General features: G+C 42.6%; 1 protein-coding gene across 1 annotated transcript; it reads left to right on the forward strand.

Moving 5' to 3' along the window:
• The first annotated feature begins 124 nt into the window (after positions 1–124).
• LOC132113744 (cystine/glutamate transporter-like) lies at positions 125–16,147 on the forward strand. The gene is made up of 12 exons (XM_059521711.1): positions 125–437; positions 10,908–11,034; positions 11,523–11,638; positions 11,759–11,884; positions 12,466–12,565; positions 12,649–12,693; positions 12,795–12,918; positions 13,465–13,568; positions 13,885–13,981; positions 14,310–14,459; positions 15,238–15,415; positions 15,758–16,147. Exons 1-12 carry the CDS (start codon positions 152–154, stop codon positions 15,811–15,813), a joined length of 1,509 nt encoding a protein of 502 aa, XP_059377694.1. The 5' UTR covers positions 125–151; the 3' UTR covers positions 15,814–16,147.
• The last annotated feature ends 3,333 nt before the right edge of the window (positions 16,148–19,480 follow it).

The following is a 19,480-nucleotide window of genomic DNA, read 5'->3' on the forward strand; positions in this document are numbered from 1 at the left end:
AGAGGAGGAAGAAGCCATTTCACATCGTATTTGTTTAGACTTGTCACAGCATATCAGAAGTTTGCTGTAAGAACACCTTCCACTCAGGCATCTTGTGTGTCACTGGGAAAGCGACTAAGTCAACGTGTGTGTTTGTGAGTTAGTGAACAAGATGCCCAGAAGGACTGTGTCAGTTCCGCATCCCACCGGGGATCCAACTCCAAGTAATTTTGCAGAGAAAGACCCTCTCAAATCAAATGGAGACCCCCATGCCAGAGCCCCCGAGGAAAGGGTGGAACTGCGGAAGAAGGTGACCCTGCTCAGAGGAATCTCTATCATCACTGGGACGATCATAGGAGCGGGAATATTCATTTCTCCAAAGGGAATTCTGAAAAACTCAGGCAGCGTGGGAATGTCACTGGTGGTGTGGATTGCCTGTGGGATTCTGTCTCTTTTCGGTAAGTGTCACACACAACACGTACCTGAACATTTGCAAACACAAGTGTGTTAACGTTCATATGCTCTCACATTCATCTTTTTCCACACACATTATCCAATTTTGACAAATGACATAAATATCTCAACCACTCATCAGGAAGCATCGAATTCTTAGTTCCTGGTAGAATTAACAGTAGCATTTTAATTTGAGCAGTTGTACAGACACTTACTTAACCATTTGCTTTGATACTGTGGCTTACCTAACAGCTATGCTGATGTCACAGTCATTCATTAGGACACACCATTTTGCTAACTGAAAGAGTAGTGTTCTTAAAAAGGGCATTTGACAAAAAAAAATATTTTCATCCACTCAGCCTCATGGCATTGCAAATATTTTTTTTCAAAGGATATCAGAGGACAAGTTTAGCAGGTCTCAGATGTTCTCTTCCTCACAATGAAAAATAAGTGAAACAAGGGGCTGTCTAAACAGAGCAAAAAGCCGGTCTTCAGATGCCATTTGATACGTTTTTTGGGAAGAAAAGAGTGAAACAAACTCGTAAGTCATTAAAAATCCTGAAGAGCTTGTTTGTCATGGTCTACATTCACTGTATGGAAATAAGCAGCTTGGACATCCTGCTTCTCTGTACATTGCAAAATTAAGTTAGGCAACTCAGATAAGTCATCAACATCACTGATCATCAGAGTCATACCAGAGTTAACCATTTGACCAAGATTATGTAAAACAAAATGTGTATTGTGTGTATTGAAACAATTCATGATCCTATTACATCAAACTGAAAAGTGTTCTATCAATGAATTATGGAATATTTGCTCACACAAGGATTCCCGAACCTCATGTACTAAAGATTTACAATTATTAACTTTCACAGCATCTCTCTCTCTCTCACTCTCTCTCTCTATATATATATATGTATACTGTAAATATATATAAATATAAAGGTATAAAGGTTCGCCCCAGGGGCACCGATAGCGGATGCCGCCACCTCGGGGGAACTGTGAGTAAATGCCGCCGTTGCCTCGGGGGTACTTTGAGCGGACGCCTCCGCTGCCTCGTGGGAACTGTGAGCGGATGCCGCCACCGCCTCGGGGGAACTGTGAGTGGCCATCGGCGCTTCGTCAGAATGGTGAGCGGCCACCGCTGCCTCGTGGGATTCCAGAGTGGACACCCACGACTCGTGGGAATCCTGAGCAGACACCCACGACTCGTGGGAATCCTGAGCGGACACCCACGACTCGTGGGAATCCTGAGCGGACACCGCCGCCTAGTGGGAATCCTGAGCGGACACCGCCATCTCGTGGGAATCCTGAGCGGACACCGCCGCCTCGTGAGAATCCCGAGCGGACACCGCCGCCTCGTGGGAATCCTGAGCGGACACCGCCGCCTCGGGGGAAACCTGAGCAGACACCTCCGCCTCTTGGGAATCCTGAGCCGACACCGCCGCCTCGTGGGAATCCTGAGCCGACACCGCCGCCTCGTGGGAATCCTGAGCGGACACCGCCGCCTCGTGGGAATCCTGAGCGGACACCGCCGCCTCGTGGGAATCCTGAGCGGACACCTCCGTCTCGTGGGAATCCTGAGCGGACACTGCCGCCTCGTGGGAATCCTGAGCGGACACCGCCGCCTCGGGGGAAACCGGAGCGGACACCGCCGCCTCGGGGGAAACCTGAGCGGACACCTCCGCCTCGTGGGAATCCTGAGCCGACACCGCCGCCTCGTGGGAATCCTGAGCCGACACCGCCGCCTCGTGGGAATCCTGAGCCGACACCGCCATCTCGTGGGAATCCTGAGCGGACACCGACGCCTCGTGGGAATCCTGAGTGGACACCGCCGCCTCGTGGGAATCCTGAGCGGACACCGCCGCCTCGGGGGCATCGTGAGTGGACACCGCCACCTCGTGGAGGCTAGCAGTGAGCCCCGCTGCCTCAGAGGGAACATCAGCGGGTTCCACCACTTTGTGAGTCTTGCGAGCTGACACCACTGCTCGCACCGACATCAGCGGTGAATCTGGCATGCAGCGAATCAGCCCGTGAAGCTCCGGGAACAGGTGTTAGGCACTGGGTGCAGCCGACGAGGCCTCTGCTGACTCTTGGACTGTCACCTCAGAATATGCAGTCTGCGTAGGGCACCAAATCCCAGAGGGGGACCATCCCAGTTGCTCAAAAAAAAAAAAAAAAAAAACCTGCACCATTCTCCCATCCGCGCTCGCGACCGCTCACACCTCATGTTTGTAGCTGAATGTTCATAATTGATGGATGGACATCTATGCCTGGGTAAAGGACATCACCAATCCAGCGCAGAGAAAATAAAACAAATGAAAAAATGAAGTGGGCTTGACGTTGGACGTTTGAGAGTCTCAAATTTAGGGACCGTCTCTAAAGTTACATGCGATATTGGTATACACTTTTCTAACGTCAGTAGCATTTGAGGAGAATGACTTACAGTCATAAAAACAACTGTAATTGTTCATTTAGGTGTCATCTATAATGCACAATTGAATTGAATGTTTGATATTTATTAAAATAAACTGTAAATCATATGTAAATTGTGCTACTTTTTCACATGGGCTCAAACACAAATTTGAAGCTCAATAGCATTTAAGGAGAAAGACTTGCAGTCATAAAACAATTGTAATGTATTCATTTAGGTGTCAGCTACAATGCACACCTTATACATTTTTAATATATATTAAAAAATTATAAAACATTTAGGTAAAAATGAGGCCCGTTTATCACTTTCAGGCACATTCCTGTGAAAGTTTTTTTTTTTTTCAGGTTCCCTTACGAAAATTACCCATGGTTTTAAAGGAGCATTTCACCCGTGGGAACATTGATCTTCATTGAAAGTGGGTCATATATGTAGTCGAAATCTATTAAAATTTTCGAATTTGGTGCCTTTTTGACCGAGTTATTACAGAAAGTAACTTTAGGGCTCATTTGTATGGAAAACCACAACTCCCACAATGCAACACATTTGCACAGCTCCACAAGCCACTCCCACTCCCAAGACATTGAGGACACAGTTAGCGATGTATGGTATTTACGTGCCACAGTAGTAAACAATGCCACAGTAAGCTTTTTTGTGCATTAAAAAAGGTACTGCACAAACAGTTTACAGTTGACGTTACGTAACTTATTAACCGGGAATCATTTCGTGATAATAATGCTTGAAGAAATTGTGTACATTTCACGAAATGAATAATAAATAAAATTGAAACACTAACTTTACAGTTAGACTTCCATTTGTCCCTGCAGGCTTCGGCTGGCGTTTCCAGTTTACCTTCGGAATTCTGAAATATGTCTCCAGGACGCCTCTGTCCATATGCGGGGCGAAACTAGGATGGTTCACAACGCAAACATCCGTGTCCTTGTCTGCCTCGGACATTTCTTCGAGGAAAAATTGGCATCTTTGAAATTCTTGGCAGCAGACGGACTCTGGCTCTGTGTCCGTAGGCGCACAACGAGAGCACAGGCACCACCAGTCCGCGCCAGCTCGAGCACGCCCGGGCTCCTCGGATGCGACAGGCAGGTCTCCGGCCTCGGCTGCAGCCGCCGCCTCCTGTTCCTCCATCAGCCTCAGCTGCTCTGCGCTATATTGTGGCTCGTATAGATAGCCACGAACATCTGTTTCGAGCAACAGACTTTGAAAATCCTCTTCTTCCATATCATGAGTTGTTCCTCCAGCCATTCTCGTAAATCTGACTCCATAAGCGCTTGTTAGCTTAGCTACATAGCTTCCAAACAAGATGGCGGATTTTCATTTTCGTTTCTGTAAGTTTAGTCCCACCCACTGATCTGTAATAGGCCTGTAGGGTGAGTGGGTCCCACCCCCTGGAATAATAATAAGGTAGTGTCTTTAGTCTATACACTTTTCAATGAATTTTGACTTCCTGCTTATTATGACGCAAAATGACGATTTTTACGTCATAATAAGCAGGAAGTAAAACACTTAACTCTTATTTCACCCATCGCAGGGAAAAATAAAAGAAAAATCCATGATCATTATAATATATGACTGGGTTTCTAACAATACAAAGCTAAATGCAAATGGGTGAAGTGTTCCTTTAACAATAACACCACAAATCATCGTTCTTGTAGCCATGGTAACTGCAAATGTATATATACCTGAAGAATTTCAGGTTTTACTGAACAGTCTCCAAGCAATAATTTCAGACTATGCGCGAAGAACCTTAAGAGAGGCCCTCTCTAATGCATAACGTGTGTATCCATGCACAATAGAGGCCGATATTGTCTTATGCCATATTTTGACAATAAGGAGAGCACGGTCTGACACGTAGAGGTTGATGGCTTTGTGCGTGTGTCAAAGAATAACTAGTTTGTGTATAAGAAGAGCATTGTTTGAAAGTCTGTTTATTCATGTGTATGTCAGGAGTCATTTAACACTTGTCAGCTTTCTTTTGTGTGGCGCAGCCCGCAGGTTTTGGGGAAAAACTGAGCTGCTAAAAAAAAGAAAAGAAAAAAAGGCACCCCATTCATCCACAATTTCTTTAAGTTGCCATCACAATTTCTGAATTGTGCTATATTTTAAATCCACAATTTATTTAAGTTGCTATGAGGACTTTAAACTCATAAATGCACTAATGCCAAAATACTATTCCAACCATGTTTTAACTACAGTCACTTATTTCTTTCAGATCTCTTCTGTCTATACTGCTGCTATACAACATCCAATACACAATATTGTACAATATTCACTATGTCAATCTGCAATACCACTGTCTGAACACTTTATCAGAACTTCAAACAATGCAATAAATAGTATGTCAGTGTCATGATCCTGGCTTTCCTTCTCTTTTCTTGTCATCCCTTTCCTCCCTCTGCTGGTTGTTTTTTGTCCTACGCTCACTCTTACCCCTCATTACCGTCAGCTGAATTACATTCTCTCATCATCCCACCTGTTCGCTATCTGTTCGTGTTTGTGTTGTCGGATTATTGTTTAAACTAAATGCACGGAGCTGAGTGTTACCGTTACTTCATTGTAGTCTTGCCTTGTCCTGTCTAGTGTAGTCCAGCTCTGTCTTATTCAGTGTTTCTTATAGAGCCTCAGTATAGCAGTTGTGTTTACCTTCTCTGTGCTGTACCCAGCGATCTTCGTAGAGGGTTGCAGAGAACTGCGCTTCTCACCTGTGCTCCTGGTCTTCCCATTCAAAGAGTCGCCCGGACCTCCGGCTGTAATCCTGAGTTTCCCCTTTGAAGAAGTGGTCAAGCATCCTTATTTTCTCATTAAACAAGACTGTACCTGCTTTTGTCTCTGGACCCCTCTCATTTATCACAGAATAATCTGACCAACGAGGAATGGATCAGGCTGGGAGTCACCCTTTCCAGACCGCCGTGGAGATGCAAGGAGTGCTGCTGGGAAGACACGATGAGGAACTCGCCGCGGCTCGCTGTATGGTGGACTCGTTATCCATTCAGGTGACCGATCTTACGCAGCAACTCCACTCACTTCGGAGGGACACTTCCCAGTCCGTCCTCCAGGATTCACCCGAGCTGTGGGGTCAATAACCGCCCATGTTACTCTGGCGTACCCACTGAGTGTCTGCCGTTCCTTACTCAGTGTGAGGTTGTTTTTTCACTCCAGCCGTCTTCCTACTCCAGAGAACGCTCACGGATAGCCTATATCATCTCGCTTCTAAAGGGAAGAGCCCGTGAGTGGGGCACTGCTGTATGGAATGCCGATTGTCTGACCAGTTACGTCCAGTTTAAAGAGGAGATGTTACATGTCTTTGACCGTTCTTACCACGGCCCAGAGGCTTCTCGCACCCCTCCTCCTTACGGCAGGGACGCCGTAATGTCACTGACTTTTCCGTGGAGTTCCGCACTCTCGCTACTTCTTGTGGATGGAACGAGCCAGCCCTGGTGGCCCGTTACATTGAGGGGCTTGATGCTCACACCACCTTCTCGGACCACCTTCCTTGTTTCTCTTCGCTGGGCCGAATCTGCTGCTTCTTGTCCAGTCTTGATAGACTCTGGAGCGGAGGGGAACTTTATGGACAAGAGCTGGGCTTTGGAACAGGGTATTCCTCTCGTTAATCTTCGGGATCCCACTTCTATCTTTGCCCTAGATGGTAGTGTTCTTGCCCAGGTTTACAGTTCTACAGCACCGGTGAGTCTCACCGTGTCCGGTAACCACAGAGAGACTATTTCTTTTTTAGTAATTAATTCCTCGGAAACCCCTGTAGTTTTGGGTCATCCGTGGTTGTCTGAACATAATCCTCATATTAATTAGGCTAATAATTCCATACTCTCCTGGGGTTTGTCATGTCATGTCAGATGTCTTGTGTCGGCTGCCTCTCCTGTGTCTTCTGTTTCTGTCTTTCAGGAGGAGCCAGGTGATTTGTCTGGGGTTCCTGAGGAGTACTTTGATCTGCGGGCGGTTTTCAGTCGTTCCCGGCCACATCTCTTCCTCCGCATCAGCCATACGATTGCAGCATAGAACTTCTTCTGGGTAACACTCCTCCTCGCGGGAGGCTCTATTCTCTCTCGATTCCCGAGCGTAAGGCTCTGGAGAAATATCTCTCAGAATCGTTAAACACGGGCACTATCGTTCCTTCCACCTCTCCTGCGGGGGCTGGGTTCTTTTTTGTGAAGAAGAAGGATGGCATGTTGCGCCCCTGCATAGACTACAGAGGCTTGAATGACATAACGGTTAAGAACCGGTACCCGTTACCCCTTATGTCATCTGCTTTTGAGATCCTGCAGGGGGCACATTACTTCACAAAACTGGACCTTCGCAATGCCTATCATCTTGTACGTATCAGGGAGGGTGACGAGTGGAAGACGGCGTTTAATACACATCTTGTTCTCACGTTCAGGCTAATTAACGCCCCAGCTGTGTTTCAGGCTCTTGTTAACGATGTCCTTAGAGACATGTTTACCTTGACAATATTTTGATTTTCTCTCCGAATCTCCAAGTTCATATGCAACATGTTAGACAGGTTCTTCAATGACTATTAGAGAACCGTCTTTTTGTCAAGGTGGAGAAATGCACCTTTCACGCTCAATCGGTCACGTTTCTCGGTTCCGTTATCTCTTCCCAGGGTATTAGAATGGACCCTGTCAAGGTTCGCGCTGTTACTGACTGGCCCAGACCAGAATCTCGTGTCGCTCTTCAACGCTTTCTGGGTTTTGCTAATTTTTACCGACGTTTTTCCGAAATTTCAGTCAGGTAGCAGCCCCCCTCACTGCGCTTACTTCGGTCAAGACTCAATTGAGACTCACACTATATCTTTTCCTCCGCTCCTATTGTTATCTTCCCCGACTTAGAAAGACAGTTCATCGTCGAGGTCGACGCTTCAGAGGTGGGTGTTGGGGCCATCCTCTCTCAGCGCTCCTCGGCCGATGATCAGATTCATCCCTGCGCTTTTTTTCGCATCGCCTTACTACTGCTTAACAGAATTATGACGTAGTTAACCGAGAACTTTTGGCCATTCGTCTCGCGATAAGGGAGTGGCGACACTGGCTGGAGGGAGCTGCGGTCCCGTTCGTAGTCGGGACTGACCATACAAATCTCGAATACATTCGGTCAGCCAGGAGACTTAATGCCCGTCAGGCTCGCTGGTCCCTTTTCTTCACGCGTTTTGATTTTATGATCTCCTACCGGCCGGGGTGCAAGAATCTAAAGCCTGACGCTCTCTCTCACCAGTTCCCTTTTTCTGAGTCCGTACCATCTGAAGAGGGCATCCTCCCTCAGCGGGTCATAGTGGGCGCGGCCGTCTGGGGTATTGAATGCCTGGTCAAACATGCCTTGTCTCGTACTCGCACGCCTAGACTCTGCCCTAAGGGGCTTTTGTTTGTTCCTCCATCCGCTCGTCGCGCTGTCCTTCAGTGGGGACACTCATCTAAATTATTCGCTCACCCGGGGGTCAGAGGCACCATTGCCGCCGTTCGCCAGAGGTTTTGGTGGCCGTCCCGTGAACGAGACATCCGCCGCTTTATCGCGTCCTGTCCAGTCTGTGCCCAGATGAAGGTCAGTAATAGACCCCCTGTTGGGTATCTTAGACCCTTGCCCGTACCGTCTCGCTCCTGGGCGCAGATCGCCCTTGATTTCATCACTGGTCTCCCTCCCTACAGAGGTAACCACGCTATCCTCACCGTTATAGATCGCTTTTCCAAGGCCGCCCACTTTATTCCCCTTTCTAAGCTCCCCTCCGCCAGGGAGACCGCTCAGACGGTCGTAGAACACGTTTTTAGGATCCATGGTCTCCCAGAGAACGTAGTGTCTGACAGAGGGCCACAATTCTCCTCCCTCTTTTGGAAGGAGTTCTGTCGCCTTATCGGTACCTCAGCTAGTCTCTCCTGGGTTTCACCCACAGACGAACGGTCAGGCCAAATGCGCTAATCAAACTATCGGTCTGCTGTTGCGTAGTCTCGCATTTCGTAACCCCGCGTCTTGGGTAGAACAGCTTCCTTGGGCAGAGTATGTATACAATTTCACCCCCGCGTCTGCTACCGGTCTGTCACCATTCCAGGGTTGTTTAGGTTACCAGCCCCCCCTCTTTCCTTCCAACACTGAATCCAAGGTGCCTTCCGTACGAGCGTTCATCCAGCGTTGCAGACGAACTTGGAGAACAGTCCGATCCGCCCTTTGTAGATCGCGCTCCGTTATGTGCCGCTCCGCTAATAAACGCTGTGTCAGAAGCCCCCGTTATGTCCGCGGACAGAGGGTTTGGCTCGCTACCGCTAACCTTCCCCTTCAGTACCCCTCGCGTAAGCTGGCTCCTAAATTCATTGGACCTTTTCGCATCTTTAAGATTCTTAGCCCGGTCTCTGTCAGGCTCCGGTTGCTGGCCAATCTCCGACGTGTTCATCCCGTGTTTCATGTCTCTTGTTTGAAGCCTGTTATTCGCGCCCCCCCTCGTCCTGTCGTGTCCCCGGTTCGTGTTGAGGGCTCCCCCGTCTACAGAGTTCGTAGGTTGCTCGATGTTCACCCCAGGGGGAGGGGTCATCAATTTCTGGTAGATTGGGAGGGTTAAGGTCCTGAGGAGAGATGCTGGATCCCATCCCGGGACATACTGGACCGCTCGCTTATCGACGATTTTTACCGCTCCCATCAGTCCCCGTCTTCTAGTGCGCCAGGAGGCGCACCTTGAGGAGGGGGTACTGTCATGATCCTGGCTTTCCTTCTCTTTTCTTTTCATCCCTCTCCTCCCTCTGCTGGTTGTTTTTTGTCCTACTCTCACTCTTACCCTTCATACCTCATACCCTCTTACCGTCAGCTGAATTCCATTCTCTCATCATCACACCTGTTCGCTATCTGCCTCCTTTGCCTTCGCTATATCTAGCTCTCTTTTTTGTGTCAGTGTTGTCGGATTATTGTTTAAACTAAATGCACGGAGGTGAGTGTTACCGTTATTTCATTGTAATCTTGCCTTGTCCTGTCTAGTGTAGTCCAGTTCTGTCTTATTCAGTGTTTCTTATAGAGCCTCATTATAGCAGTTGTGTTTACCTCCTTTGTGCTGTACCCAGCGGTCTTCGTAGAGGGTTGCAAAGAACTGCGCTTCTCACCTGTGCTCCTGGTCTTCCCGTTTTAAAGAGTCGCCCGGACCTCCGGCTGTAATCCTGAATTACTTCTTTGAAGAAGTGGTCAAGGACCCTGTATTACTTTGTGAATCCTTAGTTCTGTTTATCAGCCATGCGGCGCATCCTTATTTTCTCATTAAACAAGACTGTACCTGCTTTTGTCTCTGGACCCCTCTCATTTATCACAGTCAGGGTGAAATACCATATCTGGTTACTAAATGTGAACACTATATCTGCAATAAAGTTGCAATAATATATGTGCAACAATATACACTATATGTCAATGTGCAATACTATCTCTAGTCACTAAATCACCACAGTTACTCATTCCATTTAAATTGTACTTTTTGTGAATATCAGTACTCAGTCACTTGTTGTATTTAGTTGTAAAATTGTTCTTTATAGTCTTATAATCTTATTTATTGTCTGTGGTTATATGTTTGTTTTTCTAACACAAGTCAGGAGCAGTGCTCCTAATTTGGTTGTATGCAGAAAAATACAGTGACAATAAAGGCGTTTAATTCAATTCAGAGCTCAAAACTGTGTTCTAAACTCTCCTGGTATGCCTTGTATTTAAGAGCTCTCTTTACATTTAGTTTTTGAAGATCACAAGTCAAGGGCTGTGAGCGAAGCAGGGCTTTGGTTCAAATAGAGTATTCGTTAAAACCTTAGAAATGCACGGAACAAAAAAGAGCTTGTTTAACTGCCCTCTCAGAGAATGAACAGATGGTCCTAATGATCTGACTCAACCATGCACCTTTGGGGTTGCTTCGCAGGTGTTGTATGAATCTTGCCACCTTTCTGAATAGTTATGGCACTCGTTCTCCAAGACTGGCCTTTGTCCAGCTACTGTCACCTCATTTTGCCAAAATATAAAAGTTTTTGCCTTCATTTTTCCCAACTATTTCTTCTTTTTTTGTCCCTTTCAGGTGCTCTATCATATGCTGAGCTGGGTACAAGTATTAAAAAGTCTGGTGGCCATTACACGTACATTCTGGAGGCGTTCGGTCCGAAAATGGCTTTTATGAGAATGTGGGTTGACATGATTGCCATTAGGTCAGTAAATCCTCATTCATCCTCCGTCTTCATCGTCAGGCCCCTTGAGAACTTCCAGAATAAACAAACACAATCCATTAAATGCCCAAAATAAACACAAGCAAGCACAGTGAACAAATCTCCCTGATCAAGGTTATTTCTCAATATTACTGCTGGGCTCCAGTAGTCATAGAATAAAACCCAGAGATGAAGTGTCTTATGACAATAAACAAGCCATCATAGAGGTTCTCACCCAAAGGCTCAAGGGCTGGATTCAGTAGGTTCAAATGTAATCACAACATCAACAAGATGAACATCTGTAGCTGTAGTTTGAAAGCAAACCAGCATCACTTGTTCAGTGATTTTAACAGAAAAACGCAAGACAAGATTTTCTTTCAAAATCATGATTCATTACAATGATTATACTTCTACATCAGAACACCAATATATCAGAGTGATTACAGGATGTTCAGTATAGGACACTGAGCATTTATTTTCTCATCTTGAAGACCTGCAGGTTTGGCTGTGATCGGTCTGGCATTTGGCCGCTATATTTTAGAGCCCATCTTCATGCCATGTGGAGTTCCTGAAATTGCCATTAAATTGGCCACAACAATCGGACTCAGTAAGCATGAGTTAATTTATATAATTGATATATTTGTATATAGTGCTGCTTGATTACAGTGTGTCTGTATGGCCTGGCGTATGTGGAATATTAATTATTGTATATTCTGCTTCATTGCAGCTGCGGTAATGTATCTTAACAGCATGAGTGTAAGCTGGACTGCCAGAATCCAGGTCTTCCTCACATTCACCAAGCTGCTCACTATTGCCGTTATCATTGTTCCAGGAGTATATCTACTTTTCAAAGGTATTTAGTTTGTATGATGCTTTAAAAAAAATGATGGTCTTTTGAATAAAAGATAAATGCAGTATTTACAATTCATAAATGGGACACAGTGTACTGTATTGATATATATTAATATTACTATTTATTATTAATATTATCAATAATTAATATATATATATCTTTTATATCTTTTTTTAACAGGAGTTTTACCTGTAATTATAATTTTAGACTCGTGTTTTAAGGTTAACAGAAATGTCTGTAAAATTGCTAAATGTTCTGGCAGAAAATTACCAGTGCATTTCCCTTTTTTTTTTTTTACACACCAACATTAATCAAAAGTGATCAAAAGTGACCGTAAAGACACTTATGATTTTACAGTTTTTTTTTCAATTAAAGACAACATTTTATGTTGTTCATCACAGATTTAATCAAATATCACTATTAATTATATAGACCCCCCCCCCAATATTTAATTTTCCATTTAGATAATGTTGAAATCACCATTAATTTGGATTAATATAAACTAAAATTAGAGAAAACATACTGTAAGGCTGTGTTAGCTTACCATAATGCTAATAATTTGCCACTGGTTTCATCTGCAGGGGAGACCAAAAACTTTGAGAATGCATTTGAGGTCAGCACCGTACATTTGTCAGGACTTCCTCTCGCCTTCTACTCAGGGATGTTCGCCTATGCCGGCTGGTGAGGCGACCTTGAACCTCCTAATTCCACACAAATCCAATAATGCCTATAAAGTCTTTAAATACATTTTTGGCCTCTCACAGGTTTTACTTGAATTTTGTGACTGAGGAGGTGGAGAATCCTGAGAGGTTAGTGACTGGATAATAACAATTATGATTTTAATTCAGCTGTTTCTCGCATGGAAAACCAAACCGCAGTGATGACTTAGGTGTTAATTTCCATTCCCCAGGACAGTGCCTCTTGCCATCTGCATCTCCATGGTGATAGTAATGATCTGTTACACAATGACAAACGTGGCATATTACACTGTGATGTCAGCAGAAGAGCTGTTAGCCTCCGATGCCGTAGCTGTGGTGGGTCACTCCCTGTCTGCTTCTATCACACATCTTATTTATTAACAACAGCAGCTGCAAAATCCAAGATCCTCAAAGTTTTTCATGTAGCAGCAGTAACTGGATCTTTTTTTAAGAAAGAGAGACAGATAAGGATACTATCTTTATAAATGAGTTCAAGCAATTTGCAGTAGTGGCTGTAATAGTCTACACCTTCTTCCTCAGCAAAGTAAATGTGATTCTATAAAGCAAATGGCTCTAAATGCCTGTCTGCTTCTCTGCTGGAGTAATCATACATCTCTCACAAATAACTGACAGCACCAGAATCTGTGCGCAGAGATCTCCCGCTAGGCTCTGAAATGCTCTAAAAGCTTTCTCATCTTGTTAGACGTCTGTAAATATAAAGCCTTACTGCACTGATTATTCATACACACCAACAAGTCTAAAAATTGAAGATCAATGTTGTTTTTCTATTTTGTTTCACAAAATGCGTTCCTTTTTCTCACCGCCATCCACTCTCTTTTCATCTCTTCCCTCTCTATCCATTCATCTTTCCCTCCCCAACAGACTTTTGCAGAGAAACTGATGGGAAACTTCTCTTTTGCAGTTCCAGTTTTTGTGGCTCTGTCTTGCTTTGGGTCCATGAATGGATGCCTTTTTGCTATCTCAAGGTGTGCATCTCAGTTTTGAGTCTTTCGTTTCCTCATTTTAATTTTAAAATATAGTGATTAAGGTTTTAGGTAAATCAGGAAACAACTGTCGGTTAAGTGTGAAAATACCAACCCAATCTAATGAGAAAACTTGCAAATTGCTGTAAGAGTCTTTTGACAATTACACTTAGATTATGAAAAAGCAATCTAATTGAATTTAGTTTTTGGGCATCTTTCAAGTCTTAAGTTTCAGAATATCGACTTTTTTGTAGGTCTTGGTTTGTATTTCTACAGTGGATGTTTTAACACGGTTTAAAATTGTGTCTCTCATCCACAGAATGTTCTTTGTGGCCTCTCGAGAAGGTCAGCTTCCTGAAGTTCTCGCTATGATTCACATACGCCGACACACGCCATTACCTGCTGTGATAGTCCTGGTGAGTCATTGACGCACACATGCCCCACTCAGTGGTCACCTGTCACTGATACTAATGTACAGCTGAACAAAACAATTTGCAGCACTATTTCTTTACACATGTTGAGCATTTCAAGTATCAGTGTTCAGTGATGATAAAAAACATAACTATACACATATTTACACATTTGAACATTTGGAAATAAATATGTGCTAACTGTCAAAAGGCTCAGAAGATCTTCAAAAATGAACAGAAAAACATTCATTTTACAGGAGCACTTCAGAGAGCATGTATTTTTCATGCTTACATTTTTTATATGACTTTCTAAAAGTGCTTATCTTTCTTTCAGTATCCAATCACACTACTGATCCTCTTCCTAGGGGACATCTACAGCCTGCTGAACTTTATGAGCTTCCTGCGCTGGTTGTTCATCGGGGTTGCTGTCATCGGCCTCATCTACATGCGCTACACACGCCCTGATATGCCCCGACCATTTAAGGTCACCTGCTTTTCTATGCTGCCAGCCCATTATCTTATATCTCAGACATCTCTAATGTAATATAATGGTTAAGGATTTAGTGGTTGGGAATACACAGTAGATTTAATTCTAAGGTGTAGGTTAGCAGAGGTGAGCGAAGAGGTGGAAAGCTATTGAGATCTCAGTTGTACTCTGTCACTTTGTTATCGTGTCCACTTAATCTTAGGTTGCTCCAGGGTGCCTTTCTCTGGGATTGGTCAACTGGTGGTTATTTTGGATGAAAAGTGCCCAGTATACTGTAAAGTCACCATGAACAAACTGAGCTGACATTTTTGATGCACTGAGTACCCATCCCCCCAACCCCCCCCCATGTAATTTTATCTAAGCATTTAATTGGTCATAATGAAATAGTTTGGCTGATCAAACTAGAAGAGGCTGGGTGTAAACATGGAAATTATTTCATGATATGACTGTGGGTGGAAATTGAAATTGAAGATTTTACAGATATCCATAACAGTGGGCCAAATATGATACTTAAAGGAAATGAAACTCTTCTGAAAAAAAAAAAACTGTACAGTTCACAATGAAAGGGCCATTCAAGCTTTAAAAAGGACACCCAAGCACTAGAAAAGCATAATGAAAATGGTTCACTCACTATATTTCAAGTCTTCTGTAATCATATGATTTATGAGGAACAGACCTACATACAGTCTAAACTGGAAAACACACTCTTTCTAAAGTCCAAAGAGCAACGTTTTAATATAGTCCCTCTTTATCTTTGTGTTTTTCTCTTTCTCAGGTCCCTATTTTCATCCCTGCTGTGTTCTCCCTCACCTGCTTCTTCATGGTCTTCCTTTCTCTATATTCAGATCCAATTAATACTGGTATTGGCTTCGCCATCTCTCTCACAGGGATCCCTGCATACTACATATTCATCCACTGCGAAAGAAAACCCAAATGGTTACAGAAATTCTCAGGTCAGAGGTTACAAAAATGCAAATGGCAAAAGCATAAAACTTTTGAATATGTGCAAAAGTCGATTTTTCTCTAGTTTCACATTAATGCTTCTTATAATGATGCCTGACATTCCAAACAATTTTTGATTATTTGACCAAGGTGTTATTCTCATGTAAAAATATTCTCCAGACATTTATATAAAAAAAATACTCATTATGCACAAATTATAGAATATATAGAGATATATATTCCATATTATATCATACAGAATATTATAATATGATATAATTATAATATCATAAAACCTATGCTAATTAGTTGGCAGGCTTGCTAATTAATGTTTTTTCCCTCCTGTTTCTCAGATTCTGTGAACAGATCACTACAAATCATCCTAGAAGTGGTTCCTGCCGATCAATGACCATCATCCTTTTTCTCTGTGCATGTACAGTATGTGCGTAGGCTATACGGTATCTGTTCATTCACTTAGTATCTAGTACTGTAGTTCTCAGCTGGTGGGTCATGACCAAAAATGGGCACATTTGTGTTGACAGCAGAGAGAGAACAATCCTAAATGCAAATAATAAAATGCAACTGAAGCTAAACCAGTTGAGACCTACTGCTGTCTGTATCGAAAATGAAATACAGTATCTCAAATGTCTCTGCTTCGGTCCACCCTGAGAAAGAGACATAACACTGTCATTTCAACACATTATTCAATTTCCAATGCTATGAATCACCTAATGTGACATAGCATAAATTCCATGCATTTCACTGGTGATTTAAGACCTTGTCCAACTTTCCTCTTCCACTTATTCAATTTGCACTGCTATATCTTTATACGCGTCAATGTCACAGACGTCATAACAAGTGAAACAACTGAGGTGTGACTCAAGAATGGGCTCAGCCAGGGATTTGGACATGATAACCTGTTTCACTCTCCTCAGTGGCTGAGATATTTGAAATTCTGTTATACAGGCATGACTGTACAAACTGAATAATGGCTATGTAGGGTATTTGTAGGGTGTAGGATCTTGTCTGACCAATGGGCTTTCTAGAACATCTCACATACACTACAGTGATATTTCTGTATACGATACACTAGATAATTTATTTTTATTGATTATAATGCTGTTTTATTGTACCATGGAGAATACCTCTACAGTGCACTGATTCAAGTTGATTATCACTCCAGAATTGTTTTTTAAAACTTATTAACAATTTACTTGCCCATTCACCTTGAAAAATGAATGCTATTTATGATCGGTTTACTCCCAAATGAATTGATAGCTATGATTTTGCACATTAACATTGTGCATGTTTAAATACTGAATCACCCACAATCTGATAGGACACCAGCGTACTTGATTATGTCTGGGTTTATTAAATCAGCATTATGTAATATTATTATGACTGTTTCAGAAAAAAAGTGTTTGAGACACTTACATTCACTGGTATATTTTTTGCACAGCATATTTTGTAAAACTATATTGACTACTACTGTAGAAACAATTTTGTAAAGCTGCAAGAAAACTTTGTATGACCAATTCTACCAAATTAAATAAATCTACATGTCTTTATCTCTGCTATTGTTGCAGAAAATCTTTCTATGATGTTGTTTTACAGGAAATCAGACTAAAAACAGAAGCTGGCAAATTACAGAATTTCTCAAAAAATACGATTTTTTTCAGAGGGACTTTTCTTATTATATATAAATAAATATCTAAATATTGTAAAGTTTTTGGAATATCATTATTAATTTTTACACCAAATCTCTGTTCATAAACATCCATATTTCATTACACACTGCCCTATGAACATGCAGTCAGTAAATAGACAAACCTAAAATATCATAGTTATGGTTCCTGGTTCGGATATAACCAAACAATTACTCACCAAATCAGTTGTGAACTTTATAATGACTATGAACACATCATTGATTGAGTCTAATTCAAACTACAAACTCACAAGTGAGGTTGAGACAGTTTTGTGAATCATTTTGTTTGACTCATTACAAAGAACCTTCTCATAAAAGTCAAATGGTTGCAAATCTGACAAAACACCTCACACTGTGCTCATTGTAGGGTGTAGGAAACACTGATGAAAACTTCTGGTGAAACCACTTAAGTGCTAACAAATGTATAGATTTTAGATTCAAAATTCAAGAGTAGATTTAATTCTAACAATCAATCTGCTTTTTTCTTTTTCTTTTTTTTACATTTTGGCCATTTATATCACACTTTAGAGTCCTGTATTAGCTGATTTACTTCCCTCCCTGGATGTCGACACACTCAATACAAAAAAACTCAATCCATCTGCTAGTCCAATTATAGATTATTCTTCACTAAATAAAAATTTTGCATGAACTGCTTCATCTAAAAGAAATTACAGTCTAACCACATACAAAGTGGTAATCTGGACCATGTGGTGTCCTGACATGACCTGAAAGTGGTTAGAAGGTCTTGGTGTATAGTAGGCCGTAGATTGTACATGACAGGAAATATAAAGCTGAAAGCAGAAAATGTGTTCTTGTTTCACACTATGAGGATTTTGATCAATAAACAGGTCTCACTTCACAGAGTCTGTTGTTGCAGAAAGAGAGCAGTCAATGAAATAACAGTAGACATGCAAAACCCAACTCACAGTGTTTGTGTGTGTGGATAAGTTTTTGGCATTTCAAGGGATCTAGGAGCAGAATGATTGATCCATTCCACTAGGATGATTGCATTACTCCTCTAATACTTCAACGGCTTACTGAGCCTCCCCGAGAAGATGAGAATACAGAAAGAAAGAAAACAGAGACAGCTGAGGAAGAAAATGCTACTTCACCCACACAATCATATCAATGTGAGTTATGCTTGTATGTTATAGTCATCACCAGTATGTGTGTGTGTGTGTGTTGGCACCACCAGGGATTCCATATCGCAAGCAACACAGCTCAAATGACTTTGTGAATAAACTGAAGCTGGTGAACCAGGATTGAGTGCCAACGAAGTAAGACACACACGCAAACACACTTGAGTGAACATACATCCCTGCCATTGTTGGAGAACTGCCCAGTACAACAACATCAAGAGGAGGCCAGCTCCAGAGATGGGCATAATGCCATTACAACAGGAAGGATCATGTCTGCACATACCAGTTCATTCACACAGTCTGTACGAATGGTGGAGGTGTACAGCTTGGTTAGCAGAGTTATACATCAAAAGCTGGCTGCAGCAATCTTCACCGGAACATGAGGAACATATTCCCCAATGCTAATCTAGACATAAAGGACAGAATGGAATAACTAGAAGACATTAGAATTGACCTTAACATTATTTAAGCAAGTACAGGTTCAAAATGATGGAATGTGGAGATTGGAATGACAGACTGGGATTTTTTAGGGAATATCAGGCACACACACACACACACACACACACACACACACACACACACACACACACACATATATATATATATATATATATATATATATATATATATATATATACTACATTCATTAACAAGTGCATTTAGTGAGTGAGTGTGTGTAAAATAAATAAATAAATAATTATTATTATTGCAGACGGGCTTTTCAACCATTTTCCTGTTGTTACTTCTGCAGTTCCAGCTGCTGTCACATGGGGGCGAGAGAGTAAAGCTCAACAACCAGGCCTCCATACCTGGGAGAGCTAAGAAGAGGTTGTGTTTTGCCAGATCTCCATCGATCAATAAGACACAGCAGCTGCTGCTCACAACAACAAATAACTTTGTGATCTATAATGCATTTTCTAATTCGTGCATCTGCACACCCGTTCATCTCCGTGATCGGCTTCACGATGAAGATCAATGGCTTCTTCAGTCCCTGAAGACAGGGTCATGATTCTGCCTGACAATAAGACAGTGGGACTGATTTACACTTTCCTGTACTCTCTTTTAAGACCACTGGTTGCTGTCACATTTAAGACACTTTTACAGCTATTAAACCATCCATCCAGGGCCATAACCACCACAGGCATGAAGAAAGATGAGTTGCTTTAAATATTTAGATTTGTGGTAAATCAAAGTGGTTTTGTACATCACAGTTTACGAGTTTTGGGTTAACT

Source organism: Carassius carassius, chromosome 33 (assembly GCF_963082965.1).
Source record: "Carassius carassius chromosome 33, fCarCar2.1, whole genome shotgun sequence".
In the NCBI taxonomy this organism is placed as follows: Eukaryota; Metazoa; Chordata; class Actinopteri; order Cypriniformes; family Cyprinidae; genus Carassius; species Carassius carassius.